General features: G+C 39.1%; 2 protein-coding genes across 2 annotated transcripts; one reads left to right on the plus strand and one right to left on the minus strand.

Moving 5' to 3' along the window:
- Positions 1-1,588: 1,588 nt before the first annotated feature.
- Positions 1,589-4,163, plus strand: LOC113029423 (C-C motif chemokine 3-like). Its single transcript, XM_026180285.2, has 4 exons — positions 1,589-1,895; positions 3,490-3,616; positions 3,688-3,746; positions 3,838-4,163. The coding sequence occupies exons 1-4, from the start codon at positions 1,826-1,828 to the stop codon at positions 3,864-3,866; spliced, it is 285 nt and encodes a 94-aa protein (XP_026036070.1). The 5' UTR covers positions 1,589-1,825; the 3' UTR covers positions 3,867-4,163.
- Positions 4,164-12,735: 8,572 nt separating this feature from the next.
- On the minus strand, positions 12,736-17,915 carry LOC145431096 (uncharacterized). Its single transcript, XM_080306434.1, has 3 exons — positions 16,189-17,915; positions 15,746-15,842; positions 12,736-13,604 (listed from the first exon to the last, which is right to left on the minus strand). The coding sequence occupies exon 1, from the start codon at positions 17,913-17,915 to the stop codon at positions 16,935-16,937; it is 981 nt and encodes a 326-aa protein (XP_080162560.1). The 3' UTR covers positions 12,736-13,604; positions 15,746-15,842; positions 16,189-16,934.
- Positions 17,916-18,816: the final 901 nt, after the last annotated feature.

Raw genomic sequence — 18,816 nt, forward strand, 5'->3', positions numbered from 1 at the left:
TTGTGTCCTTGGGCAAGACAGTTCACCTGTTGCCTACTGGTGGTCAGAGAGGGCTTAGTAGCCCCAGGGTCCGGTAGCCTCGCCTCTGTCAGTGCGCCCCAGGGCAGCTGTGGCTACAATGTAGCTGCCATCACCAGTGTGTGGATGACTGAATGTATAAAGCGCTTTGGTGTCCTTAGGGACTAGAAGGTAGAAGTGTAATAGACTGATTATAGTAGTCAATTTCACAAAAACAAATTGTAAAAAATCTAATATTTAAAGACAGTGCTGGAGATGCTGAAAATGGGAAAACCTGATAAAAACAACTGAAACTTAGATAGATAAATGATTTTAATCGATTTTATTAGAACACAGTTCTGCAAAGGTCTAAAGAAACTATATTAAAAAGCTCAACTTAACTTACAACATTTAGTGCTAGCTGTGGGCCACACGGGGAGTCAGTCTACACTAAGGCTACGTCCACACTAATGCATTTTCATTTGAACACGCATCGTTTTCTCTCCGTTTTGGCCTCCCGTCCACACTGAGACGAAAACACAGCGTTCTGAAAACGCACTCGAAAACGAATACATTTGAAGACGGTGCTTTCGCGTCACAGTGTGGACAGTGAAAACGCAGACTTTCTAAAATGATGACACATGTTGGTCATATGATGCAGTCATGTGACCAATTAAACTAAGATAGCGGAGGGCATTATGCAGCAGTTGTTTTGTTTGCTCTTAATTTTGACAGCCCTATCAAAGATTAATATCAGTCTGTACATGCTCCAGATAGCTTTTCCTTAAATTCTATAATTCTCACTCGCTTTTGCAACTTTGTAGTTTTGTGTTACTCACACCAACAACTGCACCTCATTGTCTCCACCAACTCGGGGCTTTTGCTCGACATTTTGCAAAGAGCCAGAAAGTAAATAAAAAGGCAGACAGAAATGAGGCAGGTCAAATCTTCTTGCGTATCCCGCATGCGTAGTACTGGAACATAAACGTTTTCATCTGTTTCAATGTGGACGCACAACTCTGTGAAAACGACTGAAAACGCTAGTGTGGACACTGTGCAGTCATTGAATTGACCATGAAGTTCTCTGTACATCAACGTATTCTACAGTCAAATTAGAGGCCATCAGTCTGAATACTAAAGCTTGTCTCACTCAAAGGGACATTGATCCCAAGCCCCTGTAGCACTAAATTCAACCCTAAATAAAAGAATCCAAATGGGTCAGCTTAACAGCTTAATGTAAACAAGAAAATCAAAAGAATTTAATTTAATGGTTTAGATTGCAAGAAAAGGTTTAAGTTGTGAGGATTTAAGATTAAATGTATCTCGATAAGGACCCAAAAAGTCAGTCAGTTATGCAAATGTGGAGAAATGTGCATCAGAGTCATCATGCATTACTTTTATTTCCATTTGAGTCCTGATTCATAACAATCACAACAATTCATGTTTATTTTTCTTATGAACTCCAACAGATAAACAGTCACTGTCAGTGAAAATCGAAAAACTGAAATCTTCAGGGGTCTAGATAGACATCATTCATGACAATGCAGGTGAGTCAGTCACTGGGCTGTACACAAGTTTCTGTGAACTTTGTGTATGTGAGGCTGTTTCTCGGAAAGCTCAGAGTGAGATGTTGGTGGTTTGAAATAGAAAAATCTTCCTGACAGGAGGCGGAGGTGTGATATGTCACAACGACACACACACAAATATACAAACCTATAGAAAGACGTCATCAGTCGCGCCTGTAGATGTTCCTGCGCTTATAAATAAATAGCTAAGGAATCAACTCGCATAATTACAACCTGATCAGTGAGCCAGACCACCGGTGAAAATGTCTGTGAAGATTCTCTCCGTCACTCTCCTCCTGCTCTCAATGTGTGTGTGCTTCAGCTCCTCTGCAGGTAACTATATCTAAAGATATATAAAATTGATTAAGTAGCTACTTTTACAGCAATTACTTACTTTTTGGTGAAAGGGGGTGGACTCTCATGGGTTTCACTAGGCAACGACTCCGCTAGTTTCTCTCACCACAAACCTTTACTTCTGGTATCTGCTCATTCAGTACTTTTAAACAGTCTTTTCAGCATTTACACTCTTGCGTTCTATCCACCAAACTCCAGACATCCCTGAACGTGCAGTCAGGCATGACATTTTAAAAGGCGTCCTTTACATTGAAATTTAGGAGAAGGAGATTTTACATCATTCTCCTGACTTTTCTTTTGATTGGGAAATATTTTCATTTGATGTATAGTGATTATACATTTATGCATATCTACATGCAAATGTGTACTTCCTTTGATTTATGGGTTCTGTCTCATGATGCTAAGCATCTCTCGCACCACCCATTCAACTATCATACAAAATACCACAGTGGATGCAGGGGTTCCATTTCAGCTATATGAGCACTATGTAAACAAATCTTAATGCTGTTTAGTTTTCAAGCTTTCTGCTGTGAGAGGTGCACATTGTGACTCATTGCATAACTATGATAATGTCTTAATACAAACAGGAAATGAAAGACACAGAGACAGAACAGCATGATAAGTTGCAAATGTGCGATAATGATGTTCACCATTCAGCTAGCTGCATATCTGAATTTTGTCTTTGATAAAAGAATGATGTTAATAAATGAAGCTTATTGCCTCATATTCTCGCCAATGTTCTTTATTGACAATTAATAACAATAAGAACAATTCAAGACTGAAAATTCATTTGCAAGATCATGTCTACCAATTGTTTACATTTCAATTTGATGGGTAGGAGTTGGGTAAAGTAAAAAAAATGAAAGCAAAAGTAATTTCTGGAACAACATCCAGCTTTTGTTCATCAAATCCACATCTGGCACATCCATTTAAACTGGAAGTGGATGTCAACACGACAGAATCAGACGCCGCTCAAGAAGTGGAACGTCTAAGTTCAATAAACATCAAATATTCCACCACTTTAAAAGAAGCTTTCGCACTTCGTAGGGATATAAAATCCTCACATTCCTGTTCCACATGTAAAATTACAGTAAGTGTCTCAGATATAAAACGGGAGTCAAATCTCACCTCTGTTTAATTATATTTATGGAATATGGTCCTGGTAACAAAAACAGTTACACACTGTCAATGATGAACGTAATTACTAGATTCTTAAGATGAGCCCCAAGCGGTGAGACCTTCTACTGCAAATACTCTGTTGGCCCACTGTTTCTGTTTTATGAAGATGTTGAAGAACATACTTTGCGAAAACATAGGTCCATATGAGTTACTATTTTCAATGCACTTTGAATGAAAATGTTAAAATTACTTTGAATAATCAAAGTGTAAAATGTGTGATGCACAAAAAAGCCTGCTTACTGTCACGTAATTTTAGGTAACATTTCAACAGCTATGTTGTGTTTAGTGATGTAAGGAGTTTCATCACATTTTAAACCTGGAGTTAACTTTGGTTTTCCTTCTAATCAGACTTTTGTCAGGTAAGATAAATCCGTTTTAACCTCCTTCCTCTAAGGTATCCGTGGTCCTACGAAGAAACGCCCTTGCTGCGTTGATGTTACCAACCTCGATATGAGCCCTGAGGTGGTGGGGGAGACATATCGCGAGCAGGCTTCATCATATCCCTGTGTGAATGCTATAATGTAAGTCAGCACATGTTGTCCTACACGCAAACATAAACACATGCAATCTCTAAAACATTCTTTTTTTACAGTTTCAACACAGAATATGGTCAGCTTTGCGCCAATCCTGACGCTCAGTGGGTCCAGAATCGTAAGTTGTGCTAACACACAGACACACAAACACATTGAATGTATTTACAGAGAAAATCTAAAGCTCTCCTTTGTCTCTCTTTCCTCCTCAGTCACTTCCACAATGAAGAAGGTGCAGTGAAGCACAAGTTCTCTGGTGAAGCATTGCTGCCTGTCTGTATCATCTTTGGCCTCACTTTCAAAGATATATTCAAATGAGAATGCTTCCTAAAAACCTTTCAGATTAATTATATTACTGTTACCCTGTATTTAATTCTTGGTTTTGACATCAGTCTTTCATGGTGCCAACCATTTTTTTAAAAGTTAGCATTTAAGCGCTGTCTTTCTTTGACCTTTTTCTTGCTTATATGTGCACTTCAGTTTATTATGTATTTATGTGAAAAAAAACCCAAAAAAATAAACTTTATTATTGTCCAAATATTTTCCTGCTATTTAAATACCCATTAGACTCTCACAATATGTCATACACATATCCCAATAATTTCCCAGAACAGGTATCCCCTGGTGTTTTCAACTGAGCTCAAACTGTATAACCCCATATGATACACTGTTTAAGTTATCAGAGTTACTGCAGGTTCTGCAGTAGTTTCTGAAGCCCACTTTGATCACTAGGAGCTCTTTTCTCGGGGTCTTAGGAATGGTAGGACACTAGAATGTTTTTGTCCAACCTATTTAAGCCATGTCTTAGCCCAATGATGAACTTTAAGTAAAGTCTGTAGTGTGAGCGTGTCTCAGAGTGCAAAATCATCCTTCTGTTGCACTCCACATCTGGCACATTTAAACTAGAAGTGGATGTCAACACAACAGAATCAGACGCTGCTTTCATGCAGGAGGATGCTCAAGAAGTAGCACATCCGAGTTCAATAAACATCAAATATTCCACCACTTAAAAAGAAACCCACACTTCCTAAAGACATAACTTCCTCATATGCTGTTCAGCATAGATAATTACAGTAAGTGTCTGAGATATACCTGATGGCTCCATGTGAAAGAAAAGCAAACCCCTTGTAGGTTGTATTTTAAGGCGAGGGGTGTTACAGCTCAGGGTTTTTGGGCCCCCTTCCCTTTTTTTTTACTGTTTGTGCCAATTCGTGTGTGTAGCCCCTGCTGCAGATAGGTGCCTGCACGTGTTCATAAACCTACCTTCCTATTCTGACTGCTCCTCCTGGTTCCCTGCTCCACCCACAGCAGTGCTACGCATAGAAGGTGTTTTAAATGGATTTTGATTTAAAGCAACTCTGATTTCATAACTCTTTTTTTGATCGTAGCTAGTGCAAGGCCAGTCAATGTCTGATATTTTTAAATCCCTGCAGGACGTTTGTGCTCTGTGATAAACTGTGATAAAACATCAGGAGGCTGGAATAGGTTTTCTATATTCTGTCACTCGACACTGATGCCAGTCAATGCTTCTCTAAGGTGTCAGTTATGCTGCGCGCACACACACACACACACACACACACACACACACACACACACACACACACACACACACACACACACACACACACACACACAATATGGTGAGAGGGTGATTGAGAGCTTGAAAGGTTTAAGATTACACCGGAATTCCCAACAACATCTCCCTGGGAATTTCACCCTGGGTTCAAAAGTATACCAGCTACCACGAAAGGATTCAGATTTGTTATAACTTGGACCAGAGATATCCAAAGTATTGACAAGGGCCCTCTGGTGGACTGTAAAGGTACTGTAGGTGTGCAACAGTAATAACAGAAGTGTGTACAGTTACAAATTTATATTAATTACATTTTTTAAAAAGTGGATAAAAACTGGTAATAGTTAGTTATTTACATTATTTCAAAGTGATCCAATACCAAGCAAATGCAGCGCCAGCATTGCTGATGCCAAGGCTTTTAACTTATAAAGGCATAGGGGAGAGCAGTGTGTTATGATTTATGAGATTAATTATCAGTTTGATAATTCTACATCAATTGTGCAAAATGATTTTTCCACTAAAGCAACTAAAATGTGGACACAGGAAGGCAGCTGGAAGTAACAAAAGGCAAGCCCTTTACTTAGCTGAACTAAGACCAGTGAACTGAGCAGCACACTGTGACAAAGGACAAGTGGAGGCAGGGACAATGTATACACAGGAGGGCAATTAGGAGTCTGGTAACAGCTCAGAAGTCAGTGTTTATTTGTAAGTATTAAGCAGTTTTATGACATCTGAAAGTTTCCTTCCTATGGAATTTTTCTCAGGGCAAATATATAAATATTTAAACTTTCCTTAGATGGAAGAGCTGTGGGAATGATGTCCTCCAAACTCGACAAACAAATGTCAACACTCTTTAATTTGCCTTAATTTTTCTTAAACATCCAAGAATTTTCAGATCAAGAAAATTTGCTCATTGGATCAAATTGTGCACGTCTTGCTGGACAAGGATTGGCTCACTCTACAGAACTTATTGAATTCTGATTGGATCTTGTCTCACCTAAACGTTTTCACCGACATGCATTTCATTATAATTTTTGTCCTTGTGCTTGTCATAAAAAGGGTTGTTGATGAAATTTATGACAAATTATTAAGACTTAATAAAAAATGTTTAAAAAAAAATTCTTTATTGCAACTGCAACCTGAACTCTAAACTGAAATTTCCTCCACAATGGTATGAAACCAGTGAAGTAAAATAAAAATGTGTTTCTTCAGCATGTGAAAAAAACCTTTATTTATTGTGTTAAACCCTTCTATCAAAAACATGATAACAATGACAGTCAATCAAACAAACAAATAAATGCTTTCAATCGGACATGTATGTGTGGGGTATGTGATACTCCACTGCTTTTTGCATTGATTGAAACTTTTTGGATGGTTTGTAAAAATTCTATACATATCAGCTGTAATGAGGTCAGTATCAAGCTGCTTTTTAACTATAAGCAACCAAAATATCCTTAAATATAAGCCTAAATAAAAGTGTCATAATGGGACAGCCAATACAGCTATCCCACATAGCAGACAGGTCTGGCCCGTATCTGGTGTCAAGTCGGCACTGCTGGCTGACTTCTGGCATGGTAAGTGGTATTTTATCCAGATATGGGCCAGGCCTGGCATAGATGGCACTGTGTGTCTGATGGCATGCCATATCTGGCCTGATTGTGGTTTGGTTTATGTGGCCCAGGTCTGGCCCAGATCCGGGATCAAGCTGTCACTTCTGACTGACTGGTGTTATGGCAGGGTGTATGTCAACTAGATGTGGGCCAGGTCTGGCAATGATGACACTATTTATGTTCCTATTTTGTTATTTTTGTTAGAAACCTAAATACCGTGTTGCAATACTACACTGCTTGGTAGCCAACGTTTCAAATGCAGGTTTGACAGGTTTGTGAGTGTACACAAAACATAGTGAGTAGTGATGGGTAGATGAGGCCTCGTGAAGCGTTTCAGCACATTCCCCAAACTGTATCGATACTGTGTCGACACAGTGTTGCTGTGTTGCTCCATACTGACACCTGCTGGTAGTGATGGGTCCAGCAACACTGATGCGCCAACACATGCATCAAGCTCACAGAGCGATCCTCTGATCTTGGAATGTTTCTCTCCGACACTCTTCACAATACTAAGGGGTTGGCAGTCCTTTATAATAAAATTCAGCCTGCCTGGTCCAGAACAGAATTCCTAGATGCCTGATTTCAAAATAATAAAACACATATTAATAAAAAAAAAAATGATGATAAAGCTGTTCAGTGTCAATATAGGCCCACCAGTGTTCATTCTCGGTGTGTTTGTCTCCTCATTTTCATGTTTGGCTCTGTAATGCTTAAACACTGAGGAGGTGCTTTTGTTTGTGTAAGAAAGCTCCGCAGAACAGATGCGACATTTAACCTGCATAAAATGAAATAAATAATTTACACTTCAAGTCTCATTGCTGTTTTTCCTATTATGATAGGTTACACTGAAACAAAGACAGACAAACAGTTACCACATTTGCAGTTAAAAGATCAAAATGATCCCACACAGCAGAAACATTTCTTTTTCTTTCGGGCTCCATTTTGTTATGGAGAGATGTGTATTTTTTATTTTATTTTACCTTTGTGAGAGTAATTTTGTGGGTTTTTTGGTGGCGACTCATTCCGTTGGCAGATGCAGATGCGGTACCCTTTAAAGACAGTTTGGTGCGTTGGCAATGAGCGATACAGCAGCTGTGTCGATCACCTGACTTTTTCTTAAAGCGACGCACGCACGATACAGGTTTCGCTCTGTGAGCTTGATACATGCGTCGGTGCGTCAGTGTTGCTGGACCCATCACTACTAGTGAGGGTTTACTCATGTTTACCACCGGGTGGCTGTAGCTCAGGAGGTAGAGCAGGTCCCCTATTGATTGGGAGGTTAGTGGTTCGATCCCTGGTTCCTCCAGTCTGCATGTCAAGTATCCTCGGGCAAGATACTACCCAAAGTCGCTCTTTGATGCATCCAGCAGAGTGTGACTGTGTATGAATGTAGTTAGGAAGCACTCAGTTTAGTGGAACTGATTGGGTGAATATAGCATGTTGATCTGAGCCACCAAAGGGCCATCATTCTTTGTGGTACGTGAGCCATGTGTAAGCACATTGTGTGGGTCAGATCCAGGCCATACCAATTTTGCTATGAAGGAGGAAATTAGCTGTGAACATCCAAATCAATTTTTCCTGAGGATATTTAGTTTCTGTCAGAAACCTGAAATGTATTTCTGAAATGAGAAGTCATTGATCTTATAATGTGCACACTGGAAAATTAAAACTGTCAACACAAGACTTTATATTAATGTCACACCATCAAGCATTAGTAAAGTATTAGTAAATGTGTGTGTCTGTTGATAGAGGTTTTATTAATATTTATTTCATATTGTAATTCATGGTTAATTCAGAGAGTTACTAGATCCTAGTTAATTATTTTGACCTCATCTAAGGTGAGACCTATTTTTGCCTTATGAAGCATTTATTAATGAAAAAGTACACTTGAACAAGTGTCTGCCATCTTCACAACAGAAAAATGACACAGGCAAAGCACAGAGATACAGAACATACAAATAGTTTATGTCAGGTGTAAATGTAACCCACCTGAAGTTTGCAGAAAACTGAAATGAACTTAAGAAAGTCCAGACATGATTTAGCATCTGAACGATGTCCAGTATGCTTACAGTTATAGCTGGCTGATATTTCTGCAGGGAAATAAACACCTAGTTAGAGCCTGGAGTTCAGTCAGAGAATGATGCAGAACAATTTTAAGGTGTGTAAAATGGTTTTTATGATATTTTTATTTCAACATTTCAAAAACAAAACACAATATTTTGCGTGTTTTTTGCCGTTCTCGATTTTGTATATGGTTGTTTCTGTCTATGGTTGCTTTGCACCTCGTAACCAGTTTGATTGTGTTGTAAATTCAGTGTCTTTGCTGTCTTTCCACATGTTTGTACATTTTGAAATGCAGTCGGAGTTGTTTTTTATGTCATTGTGCTGTCTGTGTTTATTTCGTGTAGTCTCGTATGTAGTATGTTTTTATTCTTTTTTTGTACATGTTCCCATTTTGCTAACATATCAATATTAAAGTCACACAAAAACAAAAAGAAAGAGAGAGAAACATGTTGGTACATCTCAGGTTGGCAAAGTTGCGTCTGAACAAACCACAAGATCTGATTGCTCGGAACGTTTTTAGACTTGTGCAAAATGTTTGGAAAGGAAGCGTGATCATTAAAGACAGACAAAGATCTAACCAACGTTGTCACTTTTTATTTTTATGATTTTTAAGCATCATAATTGTATACAATGTTCTTAAAGGAATTTTCCAACCACTCGTTCATTAAGCAGTCACAGACCATCAAATTCAGAAAGATATTTCTCGCAAACCAACTTCCCACACTCAAATAATACACACAGAAATACATGAAAAGTTTTTGCAGAGAAAATCTAGAGCTCCCCTTTGTCTCTCTCTCCTCTTCAGTCACTGCCAGAATGATGAAGGTGTGAAGCATAAAGTCTGTGGTGAAGCATCGCTGCCTGTCTGCTACATCAGTGTTTTCTTTAGCCTCACCTTTAAAGTCTTATTCATACCAGAGAACTTTCTTATTGTAACTTTATTATAACCTTTTTCACATTAGTAGATTAGGATTTTTACTCTTACCTGTAGAGTAACCCTGTATTTTATTCTTAGCGTCGACTTTCATGAAACAAATTGTTTTTAAGGGATCTTTATTTTTAAATGGAGTTCCAGCTTTTTCCCCTGCTTACTCTGTGTTTATGTGATTTAAAAAAATAAAAATAAAAAAGGTGTCTGGCACAGCTGTGAGTCATCATTATATTGTGCCTCTCCTATTTCAGACAGACGCATGCTGGGACCAAGCTGTGTAATTACAAGAGCTGACCGGGCAATACTGTACAAAGCAGTAAACAGTGTTAATAAAGAAACGTGCATTAAATGAGAAACGCTGTGTCCATGGTGCATGAGCTGTGTCCCCTACACTTTGGATGTCAGACCCACAGCGTATGCAGCAGAATGAAGCAGAATGGGTGGAGAAATACGCATCCCTTAACCCTTGGGATGGATTGATCTGGGTTTAATAAATTGTGTGGACAGTGTTTTGGGAAGTATCATGACAGGTGGTGTCTGTGCTGTCCTCAATGGTGAGCCAAGATTATCCGACACTGTACAGGGGGGGGGATACAATAGAAGCCTGCGTGTGTCAGACTATATGTGTTGTGCTTCCACAGTAGCTGCACCATTACACTGTCACTCTGGCTTCTTACATTACTGGTATAGCTCCAGCACTCTCTCTAGCACTGTGTTTGTATTGTTTCTTGTATTATATAAGTCTCATAATCATACAAAATGTGCTTAAAGAATTTTTCCAACGACTCATTCATTATGCAGTCACCCTATCACACCATCAAATTCAGAAAGATACTTCACAAAAAAAACACTTCTTACACTCAAATAGTGAAAAGAACAGGAAATAAACTATTGCTTCTATCTTATCTTTGCTTTACCTAGAAGCTTTCTAAGTTTCATTAAGACAGAAAGTAAGATAAATGTACCTTTGTACTACCATGTCAAATGTAAAATGAAGAAAGCAAAGTTAACAAAAACTGGAGAAAAATTAAACTGGAATAACCAAATAAAGTATTCACGGAAGAGGATTTACATTTATTAAGATTATGTTAAAAAAATCCTTTACTTCCCGAGATGCTCATTTACCATCTTCCTGAACCACGTTCTGTTGCAGTTCAACCATCGAATCAAAGATGCCAATGCCAAGATCGCTCAATGGTATCTAACCTCACAACAAATTGAAACAAATGAGCGTGCTGTGTGTGCAAAAGTGCGACAAAAAATGTCTGTCCTTTTATAAACTACACAGTAGTGCCGGTCATTAGCTGCTAGCTAACTGGGTAAGGCTGTCATGGGTCTGTAGTTCTGTCCAACTTTTTAGGGAACATATTTCATTTTAAAGTAAGTTCCAGGGATTTTTCCTGCCTTTCTGGAGGACTTATATTTCACTAAAATGATCCTTCAGCACTCTCAGCAGCAGCAGCAACCCCCCAGCAGCAACATTGTAACCATCAGGCAAAATATAGGCTACGTTTGCTTTCCAATCATCGCCGCCTGATGATGGAGATATAGCACGATGTGATTCAGTATAACATTCGTGATGAATGCAGTTTGCTGTTATCCAGTCTGGTTCCATGTGCCCAATTTTAACTTTGAAAATCATCTCTGCACAGCTCTGCTCTGGCTCTCGGAGAACAATTTTAGGGTGTATTAAAAAGCTTTGGGCCATTTTTATTTACACATTAAAAACCACATCACAACATTGTGCGTGTTCTTTGTCTTTTTTGACTATGTCCATGGTTGTTTTCTGTCTGTCGTAGCTTTGCACCTCTTAGCAGGGTTGTCTGTGAAGTCATTTTGTATCTCTTTTCTGTCTTTCTACATATTTGTAGGTTTTGAATTTCTTTATTTTTATTGTTTGTGGAATCTTTAGTAATTTAAGTTGGATTTTTATTCTCGTTTTGTGCATGTACCCGTTTTGATAACCACAAACCACTAACCGACTCATACAACATATTTGGAAAGGAAGTGTGATCATAAAGACTGACAAACATCTACCAATGGTGTCATATCTGAAAACTTCCTGGCACATAGATGAAAAGAGTTACACCTTCCTACACTCTAATAAGTAAAACATTGGTTCAAATAAAAAAAACATGTTAACGTTTTCCACTAGAATTTTTGAGTTAAGCCAACTTCTGGCAGAATAACATTAATTCAAAGCAATATTTTTGAGTATGGTGAAGTAGCTTTTTTGGCCACAATTAAAAACATTCTTAAGTAAAATTAACTTAATAATTTTCGACTAGAACACAAAAATTTAAGTTGATCCAACGTGAATTTTATGTATAGTGAAGTTACTTTTTGGCCACAAAAAAAACCACATTCTGAGTAACATGAACTTAATAATTGTCAACAAATACACAGGAATTTAAGTTGATCCAAGATTATATTTATGTATGGTGAAGTAACTTTTTGATCAAAATAAAACACATTTATAATTAAAATGAACTTAACTGTCGGCATAAATAGTATTTATGTTGGTCAAATATGATATTTTGGTTACAGTGTAGTCATTTTTTGGTCCCACAGGAGATTCTATAAGGCCATTTACCTGTTTCCCAGCAGGCTAATTCGCTCCAAAATACAACCTTGATCATTTGGCTGTGTCTTATAACCATGACTACCGCGTAGGCAGGCTCATGCTTGGTGGTGCCTGCCCACAAAGAAGTCAAGGTTCTAAGACCTTAGAAACTTGTCGATCACTTTTTTCCCCAAACGAACGTCAGCCTTAACATGGGCTGTGTGTGCGCTTGTGTCATGACCTTCAGAAAAAAGAAATGGATGTTGTGTGTATTTGTTTGAATGCGGCAGATGTGATGCCAAATACCTGGACATCAGCTAAGGGACTCGTACCTGGTGCTCAGAAAGAATAGAAATTCAGACAGATGTATTCAAATGAGTTAGACCCATTTAATTACAATAACAAACATCACAATTCTTTAACGTGCGTGCGAAGTGCAAGATTTGTGGGCTTCAGTTTCCTAGAACACAAATTGCCCGCTGAAACTTAAGGAACTGTGTATTAAAATTGTAATAAAACCTACTACTTGAATCCTCTTTTTTTTACTTTAACATGTGACAGTGAATCAAAACAAAAGATGACAGGCTGCTATACATTAAATGCACTAATTTAAACATAAAATGAGCAAAGCTTCTTTCATTCAACTTTGTCAGCACTCTTACAAAGTATTCTTGATTCTCTTCCATATTTGACTTTTCACCCTCAAGATTAAGGCCAGCTAAAGAGGGCATTACACAAACTTTAAAACACACCAATACCCTCAGAACACAGGTCATGGGAGAAATTAAACGCATTCCTTAAAAATGTGCAAATAACAGCATTTAAGACACAGCAAACCATTAACTCAGAAGACTTAAGAACAGCGCTTTAAAATTTAGTAAAACACAATGAAGTAGTGCCAGAAATGCAGGAATAAGGTTTTTGTGAAACTCACTCACGAATGGTCTATCAAGTCTGCTCTAGAAAATACCAAACTTAAGATTCATTACTTTAGAGCTGGCTTTTTGTCCATCAAGCTCAAGGCATAGCTTTTGAAATACCTCAAAGGTAAATTTCAGCTGCTTGGGATAGGTAAGGTTCAGAGCGTAGATTACTCCCATCATCAAAGCACAGGATCTGGCAACATCAATCCTCTCCAGGATCTTGGATCCCTCAACGATGATGGTTGGAGGCCCATCACCAATGATAGCAATCTTCATGATTTGCATTGCAAGGTCTGCATTGAGCTCCTCCTCATCCTTGTAGGAGAAATTAATGTTAGGATGTATAAAATACATAGCTCAAGCACTTCAGGATGACGTGCATAAGGGAATGAACTACTACAGGTAGGAAAATAAGCCAAAACAGGTTGTCTTTTGTGTTTTTCAGTGATTTTACTTTGTCATTCTGTAATTTTTAAAAGCTAAATTAAACCATAATCCAACGTTTAAAATAAAAAATGTCTTGTTTTTCACAGTTTTGTTTTTCCACTTTGAAAAGAAAATCTAATAAATCATTTTTAAGGGTTATTCCACTTCTAAGTGAAATTTTATCTATTGCCATATTGCCACAGTTAGAAAGTGAGAAACAAGCCTTTTGTAAACAGCACACTAATTCTCCTGATCCGGAAGCAATCCATTTGCTTTAGCAGAGCACAAACAATGGAAGTGAATAGCAGGTGCTAGCATGTTGTGTGCAAAAGTGATTAAAATGACTAACAAAAATGAAAACAGTAATGAAAACAAATATTTCTTGGGAGCTCAGTAATCATGTTCACGGCAAATGAAAAGTGCAAAAGTAACACGGAAGATTTGCAGAAGCTGATTTAGACTTGAGACTACATTGCAGTTACAACAAACACCGCTGTAAACATCCACTGCATGGTGCATGGATATAACGCAACAGTTGGAAAAGCCTCCAGCTTCCATAAACAAACACACACAGCCACTACTATACAAGCATGGTAAGCTGCAGTAACAATGGATGGGTCTTTGATTTGTTGAAGAAATATTGCACAAATAGCATGTTGGTTTATAGACACTGGTCGGCAGTGGCTTCAACTGCTGTGTTATAACCATGTGGAGTCTAAATCGGCTCCTGAAAATCCTTCATGTCAATTCATACTTTTCATTTGCAGTCAGCATGATTGTTGAGCTCCCCAGGAATACTTGGTATCATTATTGAGTGATTTTAATCACTTTTGCACACAAAATGCTAGTACCTGCCATTCACTTCCATTGTTTATGCTCTGCTAAAGCTGCTGCCAGATCAGGAAAATGACTGCGCTGGCTACAAAATTTTTTATCCTGTGTGTTTATGTTGCACCTTATCACGTAAACAGGTTTCTATTCAGCAAATTATGTTCAATGACAATGGCAATAAACATCTTCGGATTGTAATTCTGAAATGCTTTTTTCTCACTTATACATGGCAATAGACATATCTTCACTTAGGGTTGGAATGTCCCTTAACTCATTCAGTGCCAGCCACTCTCAGATTTCATACTCCCCTCAGTGCCAGAGATATTTAGCTTTTTCACTGATTTTGAAGGCTCACAGAATATTTTGTTCTATGACTATGTGAATTCTGAAACCACCATGACAAAAATGAGTCTCTCTTCTTTCAGCAGCAAAAAAAAATGTTTCTACCTCTGTTATTTAGAAATCTGCAGTAGAAAAGAGAAACTTTCATGACAAAACACCTGTTTCTGGATCAAAAGCGCTTTGTGTAAATAGGTTTTTCTAGCAGATCAGTGACTTTGATGTAAATATTTCGTGTTTCAATGATTCATGCAACATCTCAACTATGTTTTACTACTATGAAGTAAAAAAATCACCTGTAAAAATGTACTTTTGGCAGATTATTTTTTGTATAAAAATAGTTGTTTATAGACAATTTCAACATTTGAAAAATATATAAGAAAAAAGCGACTGATTTATGATTCAGAGAGTCTGTGTGTGTGTGTTACTCCCGCATGTGCACAAGTGAGTGCGCGACTTAGTCTGTTCACCCCCCACCCGGCCATCGGTTCGTCTATCAACAATTTCTGTGCGTTTTATGCAGCAAATCGTTCATTATTCTGGTCCCTGCTGCCTTCAGAAGTTTCTAACAGGAGATACTGGTCAGATAAATCCGGTTCATGTTCACTGGAATCGCTAGAAAAACCATGACGTCAGGCTGCAGACACCTCAAGCTCGAAATGACGAGCTGGATCAAAAATCGCGCCACAATACTCGTTCTCAGTAGAGCGTTCGGATTCATTTTGACGTCTAAAGACGTCTATGGCACTGAATGACTTAAATACTCAACCCTGAACAGAAAATCCAATGAACAAAACACAAAGACCCAACAGAGACATGCATTCAAAACTAAACAAAAAATTAAAAACCAACTCAAGTACTTGCGCTGTATTGTTTGAAAAGATCCTCCTCCTTCTCTCCAAGATAGACTATGAGGCAGCGAATAGCAATTTCTCTGCGCTTTTCAACTGTGTTGTCCTGATTGATAGAAAAAAATAGAAGGTGTTCAAAATACTCTTTTTCAGTGGAAAATGTGCCCACATTACAGAACTGACAACAGAAACTGAGTATTTCAGAGGTTCTCATTGTTGAGTGAGTTGAGTGTTTCCTTGATATGTGTGATTTTAGGCTACCCCATGACTTAAATGAACAAAAACAATCTAGGTAAGGACATGGCAGAGGCTGTACACTGGGGATATGGCGTAACCTATAATGTTTCATCAGCTCTTCCTTAGTGGAGGTTGCAAATTTACAGATTTTGCAAGGCCAATCCATACTTCATGATTCTGAATTACTCAATTCAAGCTTACTTGTTAAAGCTTACTTCAGAAGGTCCCTTGGTATTCGATACCAGGAGAAGATGATGGTTTGAGCCTTTGTCCTGGCAAGAAACACAGCAAAGTAACTGAATATTTTGGTGAGATTCCCACTTTCTTTAGAAGGCTGACCACGTCTTAACTGGAACCCCTAGATCTGCAACGCCAGGACAGTGTATAACACCAGAAAGTTGTGCCTGCACAAAAATACAAAAGATGGTATTTTCAACTTCACCTGTGAGTCTTCAATACAGTGAATAAGTTTCACCTGTCAAAGCTGTGTGAGCTAGAACCAAACATTCAAAACTACATAGACCTGAATACACTGGGTGCTGGAAGGCCTAACGTGGCTTTCCATAGATCAAATATACATAGAGGTGACATGGACTGGGCCAGTCTGTTGGAGCGTGTATCCCCAACGACCGCGATCTTGGAGGGGTCTCCACTCGCCCCCAGTGCATGTATTTCTACTGAGGAATGTGTTAACTCAAAAAAAAAATAAATTAAAAAAAATACGAATAAATTCTTTACAAATCCTACCATGTGGATTCATGGATTTTTTTTTCACATTCTGTCTCTCACAGTTGAAGTGTACCTCTGGTGCAAATTACTGACCTCTGTCATCATTTTAAGTGGGGGAACTTGCACAATCGGTGGCTGACTAAATACTTTTTTGCCCCACTGTATATATATATATATATAAAAAACACCCAGCACGCCCCTGCGGGCGGTTTATCCTTCAAGCTCAGGTCCTCTACCAGAGGAGCTTGAGGGTCCTGCGCAGTATCTTAGCTGTTCCCAGGACTGCGCTCTTCTGGACAGAGATCTCCGATGTTGTTCCCGGGATCTGCTGGAGCCACTCGCCTAGCTTGGGAGTCACCGCACCTAGTGCTCCGATTACCACGGGGACCACCGTTACCTTCACCCTCCACATCCTCTCGAGCTCTTCTCTGAGCCCTTGGTATTTCTCCAGCTTCTCGTGTTCCTTCTTCCTGATATTGCTGTCATTCGGAACCGCTACATCGATCACTACGGCCGTCTTCTTCTGTTTGTCTACCACCACTATGTCCGGTTGGTTCGCCACCACCATTTTGTCCGTCTGTATCTGGAAGTCCCACAGGATCTTAGCTCGGTCATTCTCCACCACCCTTGGGGGCATCTCCCATTTTGACCTCGGGACTTCCAGGTTATACTCGGCACAGATGTTCCTGTACACTATGCCGGCCACTTGGTTATGGCGTTCCATGTATGCCTTGCCTGCTAGCATCTTGCACCCTGCTGTTATGTGCTGGATTGTCTCTGGGGCATCTTTACACAGCCTGCACCTGGGGTCTTGCCTGGTGTGATAGACCCCAGCCTCTATGGATCTTGTACTCAGAGCTTGTTCTTGTGCTGCCATGATTAGTGCCTCTGTGCTGTCTTTCAGTCCAGCTTTGTCCAGCCACTGGTAGGATTTCTGGATATCAGCCACCTCCTCTATCTGCCGGTGGTACATACCGTGCAGGGGCCTGTCCTTCCATGATGGTTCTTCGTCTCCCTCCTCTTTCTTGGGTTTCTGCTGCCTGAGGTATTCACTGAGCACTCGGTCAGTTGGGGCCATCTTCCCAATGTATTCTTGGATGTTCGTTGTCTCATCCTGGACTGTGGTGCTGACACTCACCAGTCCCTGGCCCCCTTCCTTCCGCTTAGCGTACAGCCTCAGGGTGCTGGACTTGGGGTGAAACCCTCCATGCATGGTAAGGAGCTATATATATATATATATATATATATATATATATATATATATATATATATAGTTTTTTTTTATCAACAAAAGCAAACATAAGGTGTGGCATGACAGGACAGAATCATTTCTGACAGTAAATACGAAAAAAAAACCAAACTTTTTTATACACAAGCTACAATGTCAATAATCCCACTTGATCTGTTTTCATTTCATTCTCCAAAACCAAATTGGAATCAATGCTGAGTCAGCAGCTATGGTCATTTTTGTGCACTCTAGTGTTGCAAAAACTGGCATACTACTGAAACCATATGTGGGATTATTGACCTTTCTTGCCTTATCTGTTTGGAAAAATATTTAAACATTTTCCTTATTTACCATGGGTGAATACATTCCTCAGTAGAAAAAATGCACTGGTGGCGAATGGGGACCCAACCAAGATGGCGGCCCGCTATTGATTTTTTTCTTACTTTCAACCTTTATTGAGGCATATCAATGTTACAGCCAGTGCCAATGCACGTCGCCTCTACGTCTCTACAAAACACGGAAAGTACCCAAAAATTAGGGACAGCTAACTAGCCTACCATATGCGGCACAGTGCACTTAAGTCTGGTCTTTTACCTGTGAAAATAGGCCGAGCAGCCGGTGAAGAACCGCTCTTAGCGGTCAACAGACACACCGAACTAATGGCGACCGCACTTCCTGCGCAGAAGCCAATGGGGTTGAACTTCACCCCGTAACGTTACGAAAATTTAGAAGCGTTTCTTAACAATTACTAACATAAAATGCTTCCCTTCAAAAAATAAATTTCACATTTCAAAAATAAAATCACAGTGAACACAACTTAGCTTGGCTAGCTACGTTAGCATAGTAGTTTGCGCCGGGGCGAACAACGTCCGCTATCTTTTAAAAA

The sequence above is a fragment of the Astatotilapia calliptera genome, chromosome 9, assembly GCF_964374335.1.
Source record: "Astatotilapia calliptera chromosome 9, fAstCal68.1, whole genome shotgun sequence".
In the NCBI taxonomy this organism is placed as follows: domain Eukaryota; kingdom Metazoa; phylum Chordata; class Actinopteri; order Cichliformes; family Cichlidae; genus Astatotilapia; species Astatotilapia calliptera.

What these genes read in the sequence shown, in the direction of transcription:
- LOC113029423 (XM_026180285.2), top strand. Translation starts at nt 1,826, where the DNA reads ATGTCTGTGAAGATTCTCTCCGTCACTCTCCTCCTGCTCTCAATGTGT. An exon ending in GTGCTTCAGCTCCTCTGCAG is followed by an intron (nt 1,896 to 3,489) that starts GTAACTATATCT and finishes CCTTCCTCTAAG; the next exon opens with GTATCCGTGGTCCTACGAAG. An exon ending in CCCTGTGTGAATGCTATAAT is followed by an intron (nt 3,617 to 3,687) that starts GTAAGTCAGCAC and finishes CTTTTTTTACAG; the next exon opens with TTTCAACACAGAATATGGTC.
- LOC145431096 (XM_080306434.1), bottom strand. Translation starts at nt 17,915, where the DNA reads ATGCATGGAGGGTTTCACCCCAAGTCCAGCACCCTGAGGCTGTACGCT.